The sequence below is a fragment of the Polyodon spathula genome, chromosome 31 (assembly GCF_017654505.1).
Source record: "Polyodon spathula isolate WHYD16114869_AA chromosome 31, ASM1765450v1, whole genome shotgun sequence".
Taxonomy (NCBI): Eukaryota; Metazoa; Chordata; class Actinopteri; order Acipenseriformes; family Polyodontidae; genus Polyodon; species Polyodon spathula.
The window spans coordinates 3,742,013-3,766,627 of record NC_054564.1 but is presented as its reverse complement, the minus strand read 5'-3'; the positions used below and the strand labels follow the sequence as shown (position 1 = coordinate 3,766,627).

The window sequence follows — 24,615 nt, the reverse complement described above, 5'->3', positions numbered from 1 at the left end:
CAACTATTACAGACCGCTTCGAAGCTCTGAAATACAACTAAAGGTAGCCTTATGGGGTAATTCAGGGGACTCTGTAAAAGGCACTCACCTGCTCTCCTCTCTCTCTTTCTCAGCCAGTTATCCCGAAACCATGCCGTCCTGTCCTTTCTGATCATATTCAGCTTGGGGAATGGAAGCGGCCGCGTTTCGGGTAAATGCGCTTCCGGGCGGGGGATGACTCGGCAGCTCTCCCCCCCCCGGCTGCTCCCAATAACTGTCACTGTGCTCTCACCGGTTTCTGGGCGGGGTTTGTGCGGCGCCAGGGATCCCCTCTGGCTGTACCATCTGTCAATCTCTCTTCCCTATTTAAGCTGTGCACTATTTCCTGCTCTTGTCTTTCGTTTTGTGTTGGTTTTTATACGCTACAGGAACCTCCGTGTTGGATTCTCCTCAAAATTTCTTCATTTCTCCGATGGACTGTCTACTTTTAATACAGACCTCTACTCAGCACCCAGACCCGCTGCCCCGGCATTACGGATATCAAAACACCCCTGCCAGCAAGCCCAGCCTCCGGAGCAGCTATTTTATAAGTATCGACCACTCGTCAAAACTTAAAAAAAAAAACAAACAAAAAAGAACACTGCACGAGAACAATATCGACATCCCGGCTGGAAGCGAGCATATGGGGTTGCTCAATAACAAATGTGCCTTTTTATCAGCATCCACGTTGCCTCTTCTCCCAAGCGCACTTCAGCAAACTCGCACAATCACAAGATAAGCTGCAGTTCTCGCCACAGCAGCAGTGCAGCAACCAGGAGACGTACCCGAACTCATCCTTATTCTTTATAACAATATTTCTACGACATGAACTCCCTCATTCACTCCATGTTTCAATTGCTCAATTAATATACAGTCATATGATATGGACAAACAGGTTGCTTTTGCATTACTTCGTCAGCATTCACCACTCCAAACATGGCCGTTGTCTCCGGGCTCAGCACTTCCAGTCTCCACAGCTAACATTCCGACCTGCAACTGGGCATTGGCCTTCTCATGGCCACAGCAAATGCCTGTAGTCAGAAATTAAGTCCAGCCCCCATATGGTTTTTACTTTTGATATTTATGCAACATTGATGGCTAGATTCTCAAAGCTAGATGCTCAAAGCTATTTTCCTCATTTTATTTTCTGAAAAGGAACATTTTTTCAATTACAGTTCTAATTTAGACAGACTGTAACAAATGGGTTCACACATTCTATTTTAGTGAACTGCCAGTTTTAACTTTCACTCATATTTTGATTTTACCCCAGCAAAGCCGAATTTCCCTTGCTCCCCTATTCACTTAGCAGCTCCAGCAACGCCTTGTCAGCAATAATGCTTGTTTAAATGGCACAGACAATAGCTCCAGCATCTTTGCAATTCCTCCTTCAGCCTCTCATACCAATCTTCACCTTTCCTCATTACATCTTCTCTTTCAGTGGCTCCTTGCTTGCCACAGCCCAGGCAGTTCGGGTACCGCCCTCATCTATCCATTCCACAGTACAACCCGGTTACTGCATCTGCTTCAGGCTCCAATCAGCAGCCACCATCCGACGTACTTACTCTCACAGTTGATCCGAGGGCAAGTAATAGAAGATAGTCCGTTCCATACACACCCGCGGTCAGACACAGATTCACTCACCACCATCCTGCAGTCACAAATGCTCATACGTTCTGCACTACCCCGCAGTCACAAATGCTCATATGCTCTGCACTGTCACCAGGCGCAAATGCTCATACGCTCTTCTCCGTCCCGCAGCAACAAATGTTCATACGCTATGCACCGTCCTGCAGCAACAAATGCTCATTGCTGTCAAAGATTCACTCCTCTCTCTGCCCCAGCTCTACTTTAACCAGGTATCTCGCAGCCAAGAGCTCTCCTTCCCTCAGATCCTATTCTCAGACCACTCAGGTTCTATTATCTCTAGACACTGGTTCTCTTCCCACCTCTCCTCCCTCCTGACAAGAGCCAGATTTCCTTCTCAGTCCTATTCTCCTCATTCCTTCCAGATTGGAGCTGCCATGTCAGCTGCACAAGCAGGGGTTAATAAACACAGTATTAAATCCCTGGGACGTGGTCTTCTGCCGTAGAGACCTATATCAGAACAACTTCTTTGGATGGAGTGGGGGCGCCCTCTTCGCCAGGTCCACCAGAGGTTTCCTCCTGCTAGTGGGGGGGTGGGGTTCCTCTCCACAGCGTGGACGGCCTCCAATCCATAGCCTGGCCCTACTAACCTCTCTATGTCCTTTTTGTTTTCCAGTTCGCGTTTATGTGTGTGGCATGCGGTTCTTTCCTGTCCCACGGGTGCGGTTCTGTGGGGATCCTCAGTGAGGCTCTAATCTATACACCTTTCTCCTAACCCTCTCCCCTTTTCCTCCAGGTCCCGCGGGTGCACGGCCCTCACTTCGGGACTCGCGCCTGATGGGGATCAATGCTCCTTGGGGATCGTTGCTAGACAGTAATCTTCAAGTCATGCCACAAATTTTCGATTGAATTTAGGTCGGGGTTCTGACTGGGCCACTCAAGGACATTTAACTTTTTGTTCCTTAGCCACTCCAGTGTAGCTCTGGCTGTCTGCTTTGGGTCATTGTCATGCTGAAAAGTAAACTTCCATCCCAGTTTCAGCTTTCTTGCAGAGGGCAGCAGGTTTTCCTCAAGGACTTCTCTGTACTTTGCTCCATTCATTTTCCCTTCTATCCTGACAAGTGCCCCAGTCCCTGCTGATGAGAAACATCCCCATAACATGATGCTGCCACAATCATGCTTCACAGTAGGGATGATGTTATTTGGATGATGAGCTGTGTTAGGTTTGTGCCCAACATAATGCTTGCATTTAGACCGAAAAGTTACATTTTAGTTTAGTCAGACCACAAAACTTTTTGCCACATGGCTACAGAATCTCCTGAGTGTTTTCTTGCACATTTCAGATGGGATTCAAGGTGGGCTTTCTTGAGTAATGGCTTCCTTCTTGCCACCCTACCATACAGGCCAGATTTGTGGAGTGCTTGGAATATTGTTGTCACATGCACACTTTGACCAGCCATAAAAGCCTGTAGCTCTTGCAAAGTTGCCATTGGTAGCCTCTCTGATCAGTCTCCTCCTTGCTCGGTCATCCAGTTTGGAGGGACGGCCTGATCTAGGTCTTGGTGGTGCCATACACCTACCACTTCTTAATAATCGTCTTGACCGTGCTCCAAGGGATATTCAATGCCTTTGATATTTTTTTTAATACCCATCCCCTGATGTGTGCCTTTCAACAACTTTGTCCTGGAGTTCTTTTGAAAGTGCATGGTGCTCATGGTTGAGTCTTTGCTTTGAAATGGACTACCCAGCAAAGGGAACCTTCAGGAACTGCTGAATTTATCCTGAAATCACGTGAATCACTACAATTTAACACGAGTGGAGGCCACTTAACGTGGTGTGTGATTTTGAAGGTGACTGGTTACACCTGAGCTAATTTAGGATTGCTATTACAAGGGGGTGGACACTTATCCAATCAAGCTATTTCAGTTTTTATTTTTTTCTGGTCAGAAGTCAAAAAGCCATACCTCCGACGTGGAAACAAGGCCAAGCGACTCAACTATGCACAAAAACACAGGAACTGGGGTGCAGAAAAATGGCAGCAGGTGCTCTGGACTGATGAGTCAAAATTTGAAATATTTGGCTGTAGCAGAAGGCAGTTTGTTTGCCGAAGGGCTGGACAGCGGTACACGAATGAGTGTCTGCAGGCAACAGTGAAGCATGGTGGCGGTTCCTTGCAAGTTTGGGGCTGCATTTCTGCAAATGGAGTTGGGGATTTGGTCAGAATTAATGGTCTCCTCAATGCTGAGACGTACAGGCAGATACTTATCCATCATGCAATACCATCAGGGAGGCATCTGATTGGCCCCAAATTTATTCTGCAGCATGACAACGACCCCAAACATACATGGAAAGTCATTAAGAACTATCTTCAGCGTAAAGAAGAACAAGGAGTCCTGGAAGTGATAGTATGGCCCCCACAGAGCCCTGATCTCAACATCGTTGAGTCTGTCTGGGATTACATGAAGAGAGAGAAGCAACTGAGGCTGCCTGAATCCACAGAAGAACTGTGGTTAGTTCTCCAAGATGTTTGGGCCAACCTACCTGCTGAGTTCCTTCAAAAACTGTGTGCAAGTGTACCTAGAAGAATTGATGCTGTTTTGAAGGCAAAGGGTGGTCATAACAAATATTGATTTGATGTAAATTTTTCTTCTGTTCACTCACTTTGTATTTTGTTAATTGATAAATATAAACTATTAACATGTCTATTTTTGAAAGCATTCTTACTTTACAGCATTTTTTCACACCTGCCTAAAACTTTTGCACAGTACTGTATGTAAGACCTAGGTGATGCATGTGTGTCAAGAACAACTGCAGGTTTCCACTTATCAACAAGCCTAGTTTGTAGTCGTCTCCCTTCTGAATGATGGCTAACTCCTGTGCGTGCCTATCATGGAAGTGCTTCTGGGTCAATCTTCTGCTCAACTTGGATTTTAATCTGCATTCCATAAATAATTGTGCAGGGCAAATTCAATTCCATCCAGAGGTGTGCTCCTGCACTGTAATAGAGCAATGTAAGGATCTGCACCATTTTCTTGGTCTTTCTTCAGTAAGTTTTTTATTGTCTGAACAGTCCTTTCTGTTTGACTGTTGGATTGTGGGAAAACAGGACTAGATGTGAAGTGTTTGAATTACCAGTTGCCTGCAAACCTTTTGAACTCTGAGCTTGAAAACTGAGGTCCATTATCAGAAATGACCATGTCTGGAAAACATTGACTTCATGGCTATGATGATGGTCTTGCTTGTATTCCTGAGTTTTGATATTTCTGTGAATTTAGAATAATAATCCACACACCACATAATCAGATCTGTTGGACTGAAAGAGGTCAACTCCTATTTTTGCCCAAGGTCTGTCAGGTATGGCATAAGGTAGTAGAGGTTCTTTAGCATTGCTGTTTTTGTTTGCGTTGCAAAAAGCACATTGTTAAACTATATCTTCAATCTGCTTGGACTTCCCAGGGCAATACAGAATAGCCTGTGTTTTCTGTTTACATTTTACTATGCCTAGGTGGGCTTCATGTATTTTCTGAAGCATCTCAAAAAAATTAAGCAGGTTAATTAGACATGATCTCCCTTTCCTAAAACCATGTTGACTGTCTCCCAGGACACTGTTACCATAAAGGTAATTTTCCATTTTAGAACTTATTATAGTTATGTTTCTTTATTTAAATGTATCTTTCAACAAAGACTAATTAAACAAACATGTACATTTCATATTGTTAGCCCTGGATTAGTCCTCTTGTAGCTTGGAGAGAGTTCAGCAAAGAGCAATATAACACTGACACCAAAAGACCAAGGGTTGTGAGATAGTCAATTTTATTTGTTGACAAAATTCCTATGCAAGTTGTTTCCCTTCAGTGGAACCACAATAAGGCATATCTGCAGAAATGAACTTGTCTATTGCCACATTCTTATGAGATCATTCTCGTGAGAAGTTTAAAAACAGCGCTCACTAAAGAAGAGATGCAAAGTATGAAAAGGCACAAGTGGCCTACAAAGGTTTTGATACACATTGAAAAAAGAAGACTGTCACAACAAACAAGTCTGTATCTAGAAAACACCTACACGTTCTCTGCCCAACAAACTCATGCACACTCATAACATTAAATGTATCCATGTATAGCATATACAAAACACTACACCTGCTGAAGGTCAGCATCTGTCACGGCAGCGACGACAAAGAAAACAGCCCTTTTGTGCTTTACGTTTCTTTCGATGGAGTTAAACTAGACACCTATATTTAAAAAAAAAAAAAGGTACTTTTTTCAGCCGTTTACCTACCAGTTACTGTACCAGTAATATTTTTAAATTGGGGAATGCATTTCTCAACATATACTCGGGAGTGTACAGCAGCAGAAAAGGAGTTTCTCTTCTAAACATCACAGTGTATCCAGTCCACACTCCCTCCTGCAACAATGCTGGTTTCCTGTTCCCACTGTACAGCACTTATTTCAACCAGAACAGCAGCTTTGTTGCAGGAGGGAGTTTGAACCGGATACACAGCAATGTTACAAGAAGGAAAAAAAAAAAATTCTCCTTGAGATTGTTGCCAAGAAAAAGTAGTTATGTAATGGATAGCAGTTACACTAATGAACTTACGTATGACGTGCGAATAAAAATATTACAACAGTCGCAATTATGTAAAATATACTGCTGGGATACGGACAACACAGGATTCAGCAAAGGTAAAATAATGTGTCTTGTATACACTGCAGAGAGCTTTTCAGGTACAAATGCATCAAATGGCACAGAATTGACAGCAAAGAGCAGTCAAGTGTAATGGCCTCATTATCCCTCCCAATACATCAGCATTGCTGCCACAGGCGCATCATCAGGGGGCCACTGGCATAGACTGCAGTAGACTATTTATTGGCATCACCACCTCATCCTCCTCCTTACAGACATTTGAAACTTGCTGCTAAAACATCAACATACAGGATTTACTGAATATTCTAGTAGCAGTGTAGCTTGTACAGCAGTGTTTCACAAACTTATTTATTTGCATTTCTATCCAATTCCCTTGGTTTCCATTCTGCCAGCCTCCATCCCCACTTCATAACAAAACACACTGTATTTATATGTACAAATATAAGAATTTTGTACAATCTTGCAGGACATTTCCTCAGCTAAGCAATCTTCCAAAACTTTCGTATTAACACAGGCCAGAATGGTTCACAGAATTCTTCCATGTAGCTCTCTGGAAGCTGTTGTCTTTGTGGTTAGAGTCAGAGATCGAGGTGATAGATAGACTCTGACAGAGGTGCAGAGATTGCACGGTGCTGGGTAAAAGTTACAGAAGTCTAAAGTGAAGTCTTCCTGTTCATTTAGCTGCACTGCCCCCTGGTGTCAGTGCCCTTAAGCTCAGGCTGGTGGTGTGGGAGTGGAGCTATCGAAATGCAGGGTCTCAGCATAGCGGATCCTTTGTGGGCCTTTTTGATCCCTCATCCTCATTGTCTGTTTCCTGAAATATTGCAAAGGATATCTTACAAGGGGATGTTAGTTAGAGAAGAATCCGCAACAATTAACAACACTTCAGTTCTAGAACCAGCTGGGGAATAAAACTCATTTCACTGAGATCCATCACTGCACCCTGCACCCGAATCAATGCTCCCTTCTACAACACCACAAAATTCCCTGTTGGACTAATTTATGATCCAATAATATGCTTAAATAAACAAAACTACAAACTGTTCTACAAATTGAAAAAAACGAACACATTATAAATAGGGGTGTAATGTTACACTAGAAATCGGCATGTGCAGGTTACAATAGGATGTGTACTCGGGCATGTTTTTGTATTGAACATTTTAATGCTATAGTGCTATTTTAGATGCTACATTAATGTATTATATAATGTGGTGTTATCATACTGGACGCTCCAATTTCTTAGGAACTATGCAAGCCATTTATTTTAGTGGACTGAAAATTTCACGTTTAATATTTCTTAATGTAGCGACTTTTAATTCTAGTTTTTCATCTGCACATGTTTTTTGCATTATACACTATCTTTAAAGTTGAATGTTTATTTTGTGAAAATACTGGAAATGATAAAGCAGTGGACATGCTGCAGCAACGGGACACAATGCAGCAATTGCATTGCACCAGCCAACAAATACGTTAACTGACCTCGGCAGAATCTGGTACTTCAGAAACCTCAAAAACACACACAATAAAAACAGAGTGAAAACGTAGAGGAATATCGTACCTCTTGGGTGCCGTCCCCATACATTTCCAGAGGATTGTGTAGAGCCCCAGTAACAAGGCAATGAACACAGCTGCTGCTATACCACCTGAGGAAACCCAGGGCACATGATTATAGCATTACAGTCTATTACAAACACTCCCAGGACCACTGTTGGTTTCACCGGCCCCAATTAGCACCAATACTACCTTATCTTACCTTCGTTAAAGTAGTCAAAGATCAGTGCTAACCAGGGTCTGTAAAACCAGCTTTTATACATTGTGTGCAGAGAAAACAAGTGCTTGTGCTCTATGATTGTTCTTGTAATCACACAAGAGTCTCAGCATCATTATACAAGGTAAACTGCACAGCTGCTTACAGGGCTCTCCACCAATCACTGGAAGTATTACAGAACCCTGCAGTTTCCTTTCATGTGTCCTGTGTTGTCTCTACTGCATTTTTAGACATTGCCAACTTCCATTTTACATGGGTAATAAATCAAATGGCGAAGACATTTCTCAACGTCTTAGAAATGCATCTGCGGTCGTGAACACTTTAGAATTTAAAACACTAAAAGTGTACACGTTCAACCTTGGAAAAATATTTTAAAAGGAACAGATGCACGAGAGTATTTTACTGATCTAAAGTATGGCGGCTCTAGTACCACCTGGTTTTTTTTTTTTTTTTTTTTGGGGGGGGGGGGGGCGAGTGTTCAATTATACAGTAATCATAGCAATAATACACATTTCAAAATAACATTTTTACAAATTTATAAATTATAAATTTGCTTTTGGTTTACTTGATAGTCTGGAAAACCGCACTTCATAATGCAGGGACCCAATGAGAGGTGATTGTGTTTAAGATTCCGTGACAGTTCTGTTCCCGCCGCACTGAACCCTGTTCAGTACACAATGAATGGGTTTGTGGTGTGAGAAGAGAGACTGGACGATTGTGCAGGGGCATCATCATCTAGAAACCCAAAACTTTGGAAACATGAAGAAAGTTATTTGAAAATTGGATTTACATTTGTTGGCACTGCAGATGAACCTCGTCCTCTGTGTGCCGTCTGTGGACATGTCCACGTTAACGATAGTCTGTTTATTAAAAAGTGCAGCCTGAGAAATGTGCGTTTTAAAGTTTATAGCTTTCTATAGTCAGGAACACATACAATAACATCATAAACGTCATTTATTCAACACAAGATGCATTGTATTTTCAATTTAGCCGACTGGCTAATTTCCATTGATAGTCCCTGGATAGACATCGGTGACAACTATAAACTAATACCCCTACTGCTCCTCTTCCAACTCCTAAACTATTGAATTAATGCTACAATTACAATCATAAATTACACCGTGTAATAATTTTTTTTTTTTTTTTGTTCCTGGGTAGTAAGTGTTATTTCCTAATTGCTTATGCCTCAAAAGTATAGAAAACGGCTATTATTCCTCACAAACTTTGCTTTTGTGACCAGGACAGTGATATTTTGAAATTTACCTATTTTCCAGAACATAGATTCAGTGCTGAGTAAACTTGGAGTAACTTCTAGAACTTTCTAGAACTCCAGTAATATAAACAGTAGTATAAATACAGGGGTCTTAAGCCCACCAGTTCAGTTTAGCTCCAGCTGCCTAAGTGGATACATATCTGCATTTTTCTGAGATGGCATCAAGAGGCTGCAAGCATCCGGCAGATGTATTTTGCTATGTCTGCGGCCAATTTATCGAAAAAGTACTCTGTGGAAGCATCTGCTAAGATGTGCGAGGCCTACAAGGCATATTTCGGCATGCCTGTCGGGGATCAAGACAAACCCTGGGCACCTCATTGCACCTGCGAGCACTGCAAAAAAAACTCTGAAAGGTAAGATGGACAATTGTTGCTCGGAATTTTATGTTATAAAATTTGTTAATTTTTTAAATTGTAAAAGTTTTTTTAATTTTAAAATATTTTACAATTTTCAATGTTATTGAAAAAATACATCATATATGAAAAATGTTGCGAGAATCTCTTACACATTTAGTCATGGGTGAAATAAATGTATTTTTGTAGGATGGTACAGAGGGGAAAAGAGAGCCATGAAGTTCGCTATCCCAAGAATTTGGCGGGAACCCACTGACCACTCAAGCAACTGCTACTTCTGCATGGTGGACACTTCCAAACATCGGACTGGCAAGAATGCACCTGCTATCACGTATCCGGACCTTCCTTCATCCATCGCCCCGGTGCCACACTGCCATGAGCTCCCCGTACCCACTCCTCCGGAGAGAGCAGCCGTCTTTAGAAGAGAGCAGCAAGTCAGAGAGCGAGGAAGACGTTGTAGATCCAGATGACAATTTCAGAGGTGGAGCGGAGGAGAGAAACCCATACTACCCCAACCAAAAAGACCTCAACGACTTGATTAGAGATCTTGGTCTCACCAAGTCCAATGCCAAGCTTTTGACGTCTAGGCTCAAACAGTGGAACTTGTTGGATAAAAGTATGCAAGTCGCAGATCAGAGGAAGTGTCACCAACCCTTTTCCAGCTTCACCCGTCAAGATGGGCTCTGCTTCTGCCACAATGTGACTGACCAGTCTGTTCGTGGCAATCGGAATCGCCTGTAACCAGAATGAGTGGCGCCTCTTCCTTGACAGCTCATCCAGGAGCCTCAAAGCCGTGCTGCTCCATAATAGTAACAAGTACCCGTCTCTTCCCCTGGCTCACTCACTGCACCTCAAACAGGATTACAACAGCATCAAGACCTTGCTGGATGCCTTTAAGTATGATGAGTACGGCTGGGAGGTCATAGGTTCTCTGTGGGGAGGAACAACGTCAAGTGGGAGCCACTGGTGGACCCCCGGAAGATGCGGATGCCACCACTGCACATCAAATTGGGCCTTATGAAACAATTTGTCAGAGCTCTAGATAAGGGTCGGCAGCCTTCTAGTACCTTCAAGACTTCTTCCCTAAGCTATCTAGGTATCAAAGGTCAAAGCCGGTGTCTTCGTCGGACCACAGATAAAGAAGATCCTGGAGTGCAATGAATTCCCCAAGAAGCTCACTAGTAAGGAGAAAGTGGCTTGGAACAGCTTTGTCGCAGTGGTTCGGGGCTTCCTGGGCAATCACAAGGCCGGAAACTAGGTGGAGCTGGTTGAGACTCTGGTAAAGAACTACGGCACAATGGGCTGTAGGATGTCCCTCAAAGTCCATATCCTTGATGCTCATCTTGATAAATTCAAGGAGAACATGGGAGCATACTCGGAGGAGCAAGGCGAGCGCTTCCACCAGGATATACTGGACTTTGAACGCCGCTACCAAGGACAGTATAACGAGAACACGATGGGAGACTACATTTGGGGGCTGATTCGTGAAAGTGATTTAAATCGTAAATCTCGAAAAACTACTCGCTTCTAAATCTTTTGTAGTCATTTTTGTATTACTTTAGTATAAATACATGTTAATTTGGATTCATATGTTGTTTTTTTCTGACTTTATGTGAACAAAAAGACACACATTTGCCTGTTTTCTCATTGGAAATAGGTCAATTTCAAAATATCACTGTCCTGGTCACAAAAGCAAAGTTTGTGGGGAATAATAGCCATTTTCTTGACTTTTGAGGCATAAGCAATTAGGAAATAACACTTACTACCCAGGAACCAAAAAAAAAAAAAATTGTTACACAGTGTATTCTTTGACAACACTGATCCAGAACGATGACGAATGTAATGTCCTGTGGCGTGTTCTCAGGGTTTGACAACACTGATCCAGAACGATGACGAATGTAATGTCCTGTGGCGTGTTCTCAGGGTTTGACAACACTGATCCAGAACGATGACGAATGTAATGTCCTGTGGCGTGTTCTCAGGGTTTGACAACACTGATCCAGAACGATGACGAATGTAACGTCCTGTGGCGTGTTCTCAGGGTTTGACAACACTGATCCAGAACGATGACGAATGTAACGTCCTGTGGCGTGTTCTCAGGGTTTGACAACACTGATCCAGAACGATGACGAATGTAATGTCCTGTGGCGTGTTCTCAGGGTTCTATCACAGGCGAGTGGCAGCAGCTCGTTTTCTTGCTCAGGCATCAAGTTTAGCTCCATTATTGATTCAGGATTTTCGAAAGCAAAAGGATCTTTCACCCAAAGCTTTTCCTTCAGATTTTCAAACCCCTCTACAGGAAAGTAGCGACTAAAACTGTCAGACAGAGCAGCGAGATGTAACTCTGACACTTTTAATGTCATTCACTTTTTCTTCACTGATGCTGTTCTCCTCAGTGTGTTGTATCAGTGTTGGGAACATGTAGTAGCTGGGACGATTACTTTTTAGTCGTGCTTGTCACAGTACTAACGACTTTTGGAATGCCTGTATATGCTCGCAGTGTAGGAATAAATCATTGCCTCTTCCTTGTAACTTCAAATTGAGTTTGTTTAAAATTGAGAAAATGTCAGCAAGATATGACAACTTTATTAACCAATTGGCATTGTTAAACAAATTTGCCAAGTTAGACTGTTTCTCTACCAGAAAAATGTGAATCTCATTCCTGAGTTGGTACACCCTTGTTAGTACTCTGCCCCTCGACAGCCACCGTACTTCAGTGTGAAACAGTAAATGAGTGTGCTCCGCTCCCATTTCTGAGCATCTCCACTCAGCCAAGCCCTTGAATCCCCCACCCGCGGAGTCCAGCAGCTCCACTCCACAACTCACAGCCAGCCCAGCCCGACAGGCTCCACTCAAGTCTGTCCAAACAATCAGATGATTCCACCAAACTCGGATCCACACCCTCCCTGACTTTAGAATCATGCTGGTAGGGACCGGGGTTAAGCTTTACATCTCCCGCAAGTAAGATCATAAAAAGAACAGCTGACAAGCTCCTTCTCTCTCTTAAGGTCAAGTTAGGAATTTGATATTTTTTTTTTTTTTTTACCAGCCCAGAACTGCTCGTCCATTCTTTAGTACGGAGGTGTAGCCAACATACTGTCCAAAACCACCGAAGATAAAGACTTCTATTCAGGATGCATTCCTTGTTTTCAAACATTCCGTTTTTGATGTATACTTTGTTGTGAAAAAGTAACTTTTGTCCCATAAAACTGGAGATCCCTCAGTGTATAGGGGTAACACAAACAGCAATAAAATAAAACTAAATATGTATATCACAGGCCATTGTCCGAGCTTGTTACTAAATAAACGTGCAAATCTAAACAAAAAAAAAATTGCAAGGGTAATTCTATTAAAAAACTAAATACACTGAGCGGCAAAGCAGCGTCCGTCGTACTGCTCACCATTGCTCCTTCTTCCCAAGCACCAGCAGACTGCAGGTTTCTTCTCACCAGTAATATATATATATATTCTGAATTGGATTTTTTTGTTCTTGGTATTGTTGCAAATCTTTCTTAATTTAACAGCATAGTGCTATACGTACGGCTCTCTCTACATATATTAGAGCTCATCTTTCTGAGAAGGATAAAGTTCCATCTTTTTTAGACAACAGAATTATAATTCCACACCTATCAGAATTATTGACATTTATCTTAAGAGAAACTAGCACCAAAAGTAAAAAGAAAAAATTGCTAAGGTGGAGAGAGTCAAAAAAGGTCTTCGACTCCTGGTTTAAATCATTAAATTATAGCCCATGCTAACAAGCCCCGGGGCAGAGAATGCTCACCTGGGACTATCCCGTTACCCCGCTCTGTCACACCTCTGCCCCTCGTGGATTCTGTTGAGTCTGGAATAAGGAATGAGAAAACCAGCAATGAGACAGTACAGCAAATATTCAAGCAGGGGGAAAAATACATACAAAAACTAAAACAAAGTCATACTGGGGCAGGAAGGTTGAACTCAAGCCATGTCTACTTTTGTAAAGAGGTTTCCAATTAAAACAGTTGTGCACCTCACTGCAAGTGCAAACAATTGACTTTAGGAGCACAATCTTGCTGACAATCCCAGCAACTGCTTGTGAGCCAATGACATGCAAGTGTAGGAACTGGAACACGTATTTACTGCTTTTCTGCTGGGTAACAAACCGAAATGAAAAGAGCACAGGTTGTCGGTAATCACTGCAGCACTTAGAAGTTTACAAAAAAAGGACACCGATAAAACTGACCTGTTTCTTGTAACATCTTAGGGTAAGTAGCGGGGTTCCAACAAAATATAGCGTTACACGTCCCCAGTTGCTGCTACAACTGTTTAAATACCAGGGCTGGTAAGAATCGCTCCCGCTACATGGACAATCTTTACAAAATCAGGTTTTCTACAACTAAGCAAGCAATAAGCCAAAAGGAAAGCACTGAAATCAAGAAGCATAAAGAAAGTAATTATGAAAAAAATGAAGACGAACATTTAGGAGTTGAGACTTCATCTGGCTCATTATGAAAATAGTAATGTTCTGCCTTGTTTCCCAGACTTGCAGATAAAACAGCAGCTTTATTTGTTGAAAATTCAATATTTCATTTACATTATATCCAGTCTCACAGTGATAGTTCGCAAGATAGCCGGTGTTTGTCTGCTGTGACTTCAGTCTTTCCAGGACTCGTTGGCATCACTCAGCAAGATTAGCGCTGGCTTGGGAGTCTACAAGTGACAACTCTCTGAGAAGGACAGTTATTATTTTGTATTATGAATATTGTTTTAATTGTGTTTATTATTAGGATTAGGGATGGTAATTTCGAATAGTTTCCTATTAGAATGCACAGGGTGCAACATTTCCACATATTTGATTACCTGAACTCTAGTCTCTGCTCTTGCGCTCCCAAGAATAAAAGGCAAATGTGTTTGTGTACTACAAGCAGACAGTGTAATAGTGTAAATCAGTACTGTTTAGCTGGGTTCACAAAGTGTACAAACAAAGTCTAACCCTATATATTTCTTTGTTGAATACTCTGTTTCTTTCAGCATAGGTTTTTCCTTTTGTTTACTGAATTAAAATACAGATCTCAACGAGCAGCAATGTCACTTCCAATTAAAGCAAGAGTAGCATAATATTGCACAAACAACCAAATAATTTACTGTAGTGTATTCAGAACAAAATAACACCTATCATATAGCAACCCAAATATTCTACATCTGTTTAATTCTAACAAATAACATTTACAGAATAATCTGAAGTGTTTATATTGTAACCTGGCCAAAACAATTGAAAATACATTCCAACATTACAATAGCATAACATTTCTACCAATTACAACTAGCCATCAAGTACTGACCTCAGATGAATCGAAGTGAAGTTACTTTGTTTATTCAATAACCTGTAAGTAACTCAAAACAAGGAACATTCCTGGTTGTACTTTTAATGGTTAGTGCAAATGTTGATGTTCACAAAAATGTCAACAGTAGACATTTTACATTGAGAACTGCAGTCCAGAGTTTAAAAACAACTCAAAAGTATCTTGCCTTTTCTTATTAATCAGCTTAAATTTTAAGTCTGCTTAAAATGTAGCAATATGCTATTGAAATAGTTTTTTGTTTTTGTTTTCGTGTAATCGTGTATTTGACTACATTTGACTAATTAAGATTATTATAATTCAGTTTCAGTGTTTCTGTGACCATATGGTAACAGCTTGGTTACAGGGTTGCTTGTGAAAACATGAGTATCATTTGAACACACACAAGTTGAAATCTTAACAGTATTTTCATTTTCTGAAAAGCACACAGATGTGTGCATGTTAAATGGATGAAGCGACGTATACTGTGTCACTTTTTCTTTTGAGAGACGTGGGCTTCGGTCTTCGGTTACCTTACAGTCAGAAACACAGTGGAAAAAAAAGCCATCATGACAAAAAATATATAATTAATATATATTGGGCCAGATAAAACTGATCCGGGCCAGTAAAAACACAAGCTCGGTGGCCCAAGGGGCCAGCAGTTAAAAATGTAAACACAGAGCCCTGACAACGCACCTGTAATTTTTCTTTTCATTAACATCCTGACAATGCTTTACACTTTCAAAGCTCTTTTCAAAATGGCTGCTCTACAGAGTTTAAGGGTTATTGCCCACATTGTCAAACAGGTAACACAGCAACAACTCCCCAGTAATGTTGTTGAAGCTGACACCCTGGTATCCTTCAAGAAGCTGCTTGATGAGATTCTGGGATCAATAAGCTACTAACAACCAAATGAGCAAGATGGGCCGAATGGCCTCCTCTCGTTTGTAAACTTTCTTATATTCTTCTTATGATGTGGTACGGAACAGAAAAGGCAGAGCACTTGTTATGTGTGTTTTTTTGTTTTTTTTTATAAATACTTGATTAACTGATTTAGAGGACAGATCTCAAACCTCAATGCACTACTTTCTTTTCTTTTGAGAGACGTGGGTTATCTTGGGTTACCCTACAGTCAGAAACACAGTGAAAAAAAAGCCAAGTAGACAGCTTTGAAAACAGACGAGTTATAAATATAAAAAGTTGTCAGGATGTTAATAAAAATAAAAAAATTACATGCACATTATTTAAACAGTTGTAACAACACACAGGGAGGTATAACGTTTGTTTGGTGTGGATATCAATGAAATCTAAGCTCGACAACCTTCTCTCTTTTTTCAAAACCTCAACCTACCTTAACACTAATTTGTTCCATTCAAGAGATACCTGGTGTACAATCAAACCCAATTTCAGCTTTCCTAAGCCTTTCCAAAACAAAGTGTCGTACTTTTCAGTCTGCAGTATGTCACCTTTTCAATTCCGGCCTTAATAGCTTCCACATGATCTCGCAACACACCTCCATACCTTGCAAGCAATTGAACTAAATCCCCAAAAATTACCATCGTGAGGCCTGTAACTTCTTGTCTAAACTTCTCAAAAGCTAAACCCTCACACCGAAGTACAGCAAAATATTTAAGATGTCCTGCATCCGGCACCATGTTGGCGACCCTTTACTAACCATTACTCAAGTTCATACTCACTCGCTAAAGTGAAGAGAGCTTGTGAACCCAGTTTTACAGCAAATGAAGATTAGGAATTTGGCTAGAAAAGCAAAAATAAGAAAAGGAGGCAAGAGCTGAGCATCTGCCAAGATCGCTGATTTGTGTTGACAAAGAACCATGATTTTAATACTTGCCTTCCTTTGCTTTCTCTAGGCAAAAACTGTTATTCTAAATTAACAACAGGACTGAAAAACATCAAACAGAATCCATCATTTGTGGCCAAGTAGCCGGATCTGCCTTGTCAAAGTCAAAATTCTGCCCCATGCTTTCAATAATTAAAAAACTGCTTTCAGAGTCCACATCCATAAAAGATGCATGAGTAACAAACAGACATCTTTCTGCATCACAAATAAGGTGTTCTTTGAAACCAGCTGTGACAGAATACATCAAGTGCTAGATTTGTCAGCAGAGGCACTGGGCAGTGGAAATGAAGTGCCTGACCACTCCTTGCATGCAACACGAGGACACAGCCACCTTTCATCCTGCACACTCACCATTGCGGATTCCTCTGGAGCCAAACACTTGCTGGACGAGATCCTGAGGAACGTTCTAGAAAACAGGAAGCAGGGTTAAAATACTGGGGGTCATTTGTTGCGATATGCGTAAATTCTATTGGTTTAGACAATTACTGTATAGCATTATATCACAGTGCCAAAGGTATGATCTTTACAATGCCCAGATAATGTAAGACACACATGCAAAGAAATTATATTTTTGAATGGATTCCCTGAAAACGGATCTACCATTCAATACATCGCTAGCCACTATAAAACCCTACCACTGTGCCTCTAGATCAGCGTTTCTCAAATGCGGCCGCCAGCGGGATTTTGTGCGGCCACAGCAGCTCCCAAGCAACTCCTCTTAATCAACCTTTACCTTAATCAATGCCGCTATCCAGCTTTCATTCAATGCAGTTCACACTGCTTGCATTCAGATTCCTCAAACTGTTTCTACGTTAAGTCAGTATAAATCGCATGTCGAGTGGCCAAGCTTTCATTCCAATCAGATTTTATTTTGGCATGCGTCACAAATTTCCTCCCATTTCGCTTTCTGTTAGAGTTATGCTCATTGGTTGATGACTTTAGTAGTGCAATGTGAAAACAGGAATATTCGAACAAACATTGCTGCATATGAATTTGAAAAAACAAGATCTATGTCTGTGTTTGCCACAAATTACACGGTTGATATATATTAGAAATATGTACCACAACATGTTTTGCCTAAAATGTAGTGATTAACCTTTTTTTGGTGATCAAAATTATTTGAATGGGGGAAAAAAAACAAAAAAAACACTGAATTTAAAACAAAATCACATTCCCATTTTCCCCCCATATCCCCCCAACCCATCCTCTTCCCTTTGGTGCCTGCGAGCACCATCGCCAAAGAATTTACATATAACATTTTTATTACTTTGATCAATTCTGTCCCCACTCCTATGTTTTCTAAACCTGCCCACAGATAGTTCCATTCCAGATAGTCAAAAGCTTTTTCTGCATCCAAGGAAAGGCAAACACACTGGGCTTCAATGTCTGTGGCCGTAAGGATAACATGAAGGAGACGGCGAACATTACTGTCGCCAACCGGGTCTTAATACATGCGGTTTGATCACAGTGGATTCATTTGGTCAAATAGGTTTCAAGTCTACAAGAGAGCACCTTGGCATACAATTTAACATCCACGTTTCTCAGTGACAGGGGGCAACAACTAGGACAGAGTGGTCCTTTTCTTTTTTCAGCAATAAAAAGATGTAATAGCAGTATTAACATCTCTGCAAAAAGAACCCCTCTCTACAGCCACCTGCACCACCTCCAGCAGCAAGAGTCCCAGTTCATTCCAAAACTCAGGGGATAGGCCATCAAAACAAGGAGACTTGACCTTCCTCATATCCTGCACCACCTCTTTCATCTCCTCCAGAGAGACTAGAGCTCCCAACCCAGCTGCTTCGTCATCCGAGAGGTGGCAATTGAAGGCTCTGAAGAAACTGCTCACATTTGTCGATATGAAATGGAGTATCAGAATTATGTAATTTAGAATAAAAAGACTGAAATACAGTACTTATCAAAAGTGGATCAGGCACTATATCTTGGTGAATTAAATGTTTTGCGTTTATTATTACGAAGCCTTAAAAGCTACGAGGGGACTTGCTCCGCTGCCATGAAAATAATAATTCTGCCTAGCCCTATGAATGAGAAACTCGGCATGCCGTCCGAGTAATAGATTGAGGGCTTGCCTAGTAACATCCAATTTGAGTGCAATGATTTCAGACATTTCCAGAAAGCTTTTCACAAAGTCTTGCATAAAAGAGAAATTCTCAAACTGAACCCAGTAGGGATTCAAGGAAATGCATGTACATGGATTAGGGAGTGGTTAACATGTAGAAAACAGAAAGTACTGATTAGAGGAGAAACCTCAGAATGCAGTGTGGTAACCAGCGGTGTACCACAGGGATCAGTATTAGGTCCTCTGCTATTCCTAATCTACATTAATGATTTAGATTCTGGTATAGTAAGCAAACTTGTTAAATTTGCAGATGACACAAAAATAGGAGAAGTGGCAAACACTGTTGCAGCAGCAAAGGTCATTCAAAATGACCTAGACAAGATTCAGAACTGGGCAGACACATGGCAAATGACATTTAATAGAGAAAAGTGTAAGGTACTGCACGCAGGCAATAAAAATGTGCATTGTAAATATCATATGGGAGATACGGAAATTGAAGGAGGAATCTATGAAAAAGACCTAGGAGTTTATGTTGATTCAGAAATGTCTTGACCTAGACAATGTGGGGAAGCTATAAAAAAAAAAAGGCCAACAAGATGTTTGGATACATTGTGAAAACTGTTGAATTTAAATCAAGGGAAGTAATGTTAAAACTTTACAATGCATTAATAAGATCTCTTCTAGAATATTGTGTTCAGTTATAGTCACCTCGCTACAAAAAGGATATTTCTGCTCTAGAAAGAGCGCAAAGAAGAACGACCAGAACTATTCCTGGTTTAAAAGGCATGTCATATGCAGACAGGCTAAAAGAATTAAATATATTCAGTCTTGAACAAAGAAGACTACGCGGTGACCTGATTCAAGCATTCAAAATTCTAAAAGGTATTGACAATGTCGACCCAGGGGACTTTTGTGACCGGAAAAAAGAAACAAGGACCCCAGGGGTCTCAAGTGGAGATTAGATAAAGGGGCATTCAGAACAAAAAATAAAAACTTTTTTTTTTTACACAGATATTGTGAGGGTCTGGAACCAACTCCCCAGTAATGTTGTTGAAGCTGACACCCTGGGATCCTTCAAGAAGCTGCTTGATGAGATTCTGGGATCAATAAGCTACTAACAACCAAATAAGTAGGTGGGCCGAATGGCCTCCTCTCGTTTGTAAACTTTCTTATGTTCTTGAAGTGCCATCGTGTGGCTAGATTCGGCATGTCATCCAGTACTAACCTACAGTACATAGCGCTGTGATCTGACAGTCATCGGTATAATATCTACGTTACGCACTTCGGAAAAGGAGAGATTTCTATACAAAAATAAAATCCTACAGAAGGATTTATGTCTAGCCGAGAGAAAAGTGAATTCCTTAACTGATGGATTGAAAAACCCGGCAAGCATTAACTACACTAAAAACAGATGTAAATCTCTGCAGTGTGGAGGATGCCAAAGTTAGCAAATCTATGAAGTGTTGTTTAAGGCGAGACTCCTGCTACATGGCAACATCTATTTGAGAGCAACGCAACAAACCTGTTTGTTGGGAGAATTAAGTCCCTGCACATTCCAAGACAACACCTTTATATTAGTCATGAGTATCAAAAACAAATTCAGAGATCGATATGCAAGACAGTAAAAACAAATCAGATCTTCAAAAGATGAGCTTGTCAAAAAGAATCCTTACAAAACAAGTGGGTGCTTTTGGTGAAATCAGTCAGTTATTGTACTTTGCTTCATAATAACTGAATATTTGAAAGTGTGTAATACATAAAGCATAAACAGAAATAATGGAAAAAAAACGCCATATTGTTACACTTAACGTACATCTACAGCACAACACACATTACACACAAACTGTGAGGCTCTGCAATGTTCACTCCCTTGTTCTTGTGAAATCGCCTAACTACTGTACTGCAGTAATGCTAGCATTTAAAATGTCTTGCTGGCAAACGTCATGTTTGCCAGTGTGTGTCTTGCGGCTCTCAACCATATGGAAATTTTGACATGAGGGTCGTAAGGTCAGGAAGTTTGGCCACCCATGAAACATATGTTCAAAATAGTGATGAGTCTGAGACATGCACACCTCAATAATGGCGGTCAGCTCCAGATCGACTCTCCCTTTGACGCAGAAGAGGAGTGCGATGGGGGTCTCTTTGACGAGTTCAACATCTTGGGGTATGTCAGACAGCCAAAAGCAGAAAAAGTATGTAAGAAAACTGCGGTTTAATATTTTTAAATAACAAAATAAACAAAAAGCTTCTACTCAGCCATCACCCACAAAGGTCACGTGGTTCTATGAACACTGCTTTCTGAAGATTTTAAGTCTGACAGTTTTCACTTGTTTGTGCAAAACAAAAATGCAGAAGTAAACTCTTTACTCTATGAAAATTGAGACGTCGTTTATGGCGAAGAAACTACAATGGCCAGTGATTCAGTCCACATTAAATGCAGACTAGACTTATGTTAATATATTAATTACATACCACTTTGTAGTTTTCCTTATACTTAAAACAGACAAATTGAAAAAATGTGACATTTCAAAATCTAACACAAAACATTGTGCTACTATTATGGCTTCTAGTAGATACAATTTTCTAGTTTCTTTGATTAAATGATGTTGAATAAAAGACCTAAAATTATGTTCATATAGTTTTTTTTAAATTATGTCTCAATCCTAAAATTCTAGGTGCAAAACATTGCTATAGCTGTATAAACCCTTTTCGAATCCGATATGCGGAATTCAGCAGCAGATAAAATTATAAAAGAGAGTTCCAATTACGGCTGTGAGTCTCTTAGAATAAGTCTCTGCCAACTTTGCACACCTAGATTTGGCAATATTTGACCATTCTTTACAAAATTGTTCAAGCTCTGTCAAATTCCTTGGGGAGCGTTGATGGACAGCAATCTTCAAGTTATGCCACAAATTTTCAATTGGATTTAGGTCGGAGCTCTGACTGGGCCACTCAAGGACATTCACCTTTTTGTTCCTTAGCCACTCCAGTGCTGCTTTGGCTGTGTGCTTTGGGTCATTATCATGCTGAAAGGTGAACTTCCACCCCAGTTTCAGCTTTCTTGCAGAGGGCAGCAGGTTTTCCTCAAGGACTTCCCTGTACTTTGCTCCATTGATTTTCCCTTCTGTCCTGACAAGTGCTCCACTCCCTGCCGATGAGAAGCATCCCCATACCATGATGCTGCCTCCACCATGCTTCACAGTAGGGATGGGGTTCTTTGGGTGATGAGCGGTGTTGGATTTGCGCCAAACATAACGCTTTGCATTTAGACCAAAAGTTCCATTTTAGTTTCGTCAGACCACAAAACTTTTTGCCACATGGCTACAGACTCTCCAGAGTGTTTTTTACATACTTCAAAAACGGGATTCAAGGTGGGCTTTCTTGAGTAATTGCTTCCTTCTTACCACCCTACCACACAGGCCAGATTTGTGGAGTGCTTGGGATACTGTTGTCACACACACACTTTGACCAGTCTTGGCCATAAAAGCCTGTAGCAAAGTGGCCATTGGAGTATTGGTAGCCTCTCCTTCTTGCTCGGTCATCCAGTTTGGAGGGACGGCCTGATCTAGGTCTTGGTGGTGCCATACACCTTCCACTTCTTAATAATTGTCTTGACCGTGCTCCAAGGGATATTCAATGCCTTTGATATTTTTTATACCCATTCCCTGATCTGTGCCTTTCAACAACTTTGTCCCGGAGTTCTTTTGAAAGCACCTTGGTGCTCATGGTTGAGTCTTTGCTTTGAAATGGACTACCCAACAAAGGGAACCTTCAGGAACTGCTGAATTTATCCTGAAATAATGTGAATCACTACAATTTAACACAAGTGGAGGTCACTTAACTTGGTGTGTGATTTGGAAGGCGACTGGTTACACATGAGCTAATTTAGGATTGCTATTACAAGGGGGGTGGGACAGTTATCCAACCAAGCTATTTCAGTTTTTATTTTTAATTCATTTTCTATAAATTTCTAGAATATTTTTTTCACTTGGAAGTTGTGGGGTAGGATATGCAGATAAATGACAAAAACTATTTTAATGCATTTTAATTCCAGGCTATAAGGCAACAAAAGGTGAAAATTTTGAAAGCAGTAAATTTTACGTAGTAAATGCTTTGGACGAGCAAGCGTATTAAACGAGTCTTATCCTTCACAGTACTACATTAGTCCACTTGAACAGGATCGCTGTCAATCTGACTTGGTACGCTGCAGTCAGATCCTGTTTATCTGATTTAGCAGATCTACCTGTTAGGGCTGTCAGTTAAGCCTCAAAACAGGAATCGATTAATTGGGCACACAAAATATAATCGTTGAGTAAATATTCATTCTTTCCTCTCCCCCGATGTTATTATTTTAATATCATTGCAGTTAAGTAAAAGCTTGAGCACAACAATTGAAAGCAAGAGGTAATTACTCCTTGGTAGTCGAGAAAAAAAACAACACACACACACAACAACATTCGCAACTAACCTAAAGCAAGTTGAACATACTCTAGGGGTGTTATTAAAATATTTATTCCAGACAGATTACAGTACTTTGGAATGTAATCTTTATAAACGTCTTTTTTAATTCAGTGACAACTGCAGCATCACACATTGCATCTTGTTAATACTGTACCACCTAACCTTCACTATCTGTGAAACACACAATGTGGAAATCCTGACCTAAAACCTCATAACAATACTCACCACAGTATGCATTTCCACTTTAGGTCAAGCTGATCGTTACTCCAAATTGCATTTAATGTCACTGATCGCTTATTTAATTAACTTTACTGAATATTGTTAAATTATAGAACAGTTCATTTTGAAACTCCAAAGTAGTGCGATACAGTCAGTTTTCTTCAATGTGCACAATTTATTGACAGGCTGTCTGCCAGGAACACAAACCAGTCATGCTGCTCTGGATTCAAGGAGCAAGATTTTTTGTTTGTTTACATACAATACACAGGGGCATGTATCTACAAAGCATTTTCAAATTTGATTCGCTGGTAGGATGGGACCAGCAAATCAGATGCTAGTTAACATGAGCAGGAAGGGAAGAGCACGCCCACTGCCTGTCTGGCATAAATACTGTAAACAGCAAGGCAAGGCGTTCAGTGCAGTGTCGTTAATAAACTTAAATAATGTTATTAACTATGAGCGTTACAGAAATGTGATTTTGAATCGATTATGCAGTATTTATATCAATGTATATAATGAGTAATGGAATCAATCTAAGAATCGAGTTAATCGCTGCAGTCCTACTGCCTGTAATGATTAAATTGTGGTACGCTGCAAATCAGGATTAGAAGGTCAACTAACTTCAGTCCAATCAAGTGGACTAAACCTGCCAATTCACTAGCTAGACACTAATGGGCTAAATCTGGTACACTGCAATAGATCAATTAAAAAAAATATTCAGCGAAAAAAGGCACTTTACAGAGCATTAAAAAAGGACCAAAAAGAAAGTACGCAGAAAGAGTACACAGAACTGCAAACGCAAGTCAAAAAGGAAGTTAGAAAGGCCAAGAGAGAAATAGAAATAAACATTGCTAAGGGAGCTAAAACCAATTCCAAAATGTTTTTCCAATATTACAACAGCAAGAGGACATTCAAAGAGGAGATTAAATGTTTAAGAGATACAAATGGCAAAATCGTAGAGGAAGAAAAAAAAATAGCAAATATGTTAAATGATTACTTTTCACAAGTTTTTACAAAGGAAGATACTGACAACATACCC

The 24,615-nt window shown here is 40.7% G+C and overlaps 1 protein-coding gene across 1 annotated transcript in view; it reads right to left on the bottom strand.

Annotated features, from left to right (window-relative positions):
* Positions 1-5,377: 5,377 nt before the first annotated feature.
* Positions 5,378-24,615, bottom strand: part of sb:cb288 — a 29,533-nt gene continuing 10,295 nt past the window's right edge. The window contains exons 2-5 of the mRNA XM_041233637.1: positions 17,171-17,225; positions 13,425-13,484; positions 7,805-7,889; positions 5,378-7,060 (exon numbers count right to left, since the gene is read on the bottom strand). Of these exons, the coding sequence (XP_041089571.1) occupies positions 6,961-7,060; positions 7,805-7,889; positions 13,425-13,484; positions 17,171-17,225 (300 nt within the window). The 3' untranslated portion in view covers positions 5,378-6,960. The remainder of the gene's footprint in view (positions 7,061-7,804; positions 7,890-13,424; positions 13,485-17,170; positions 17,226-24,615) is intronic.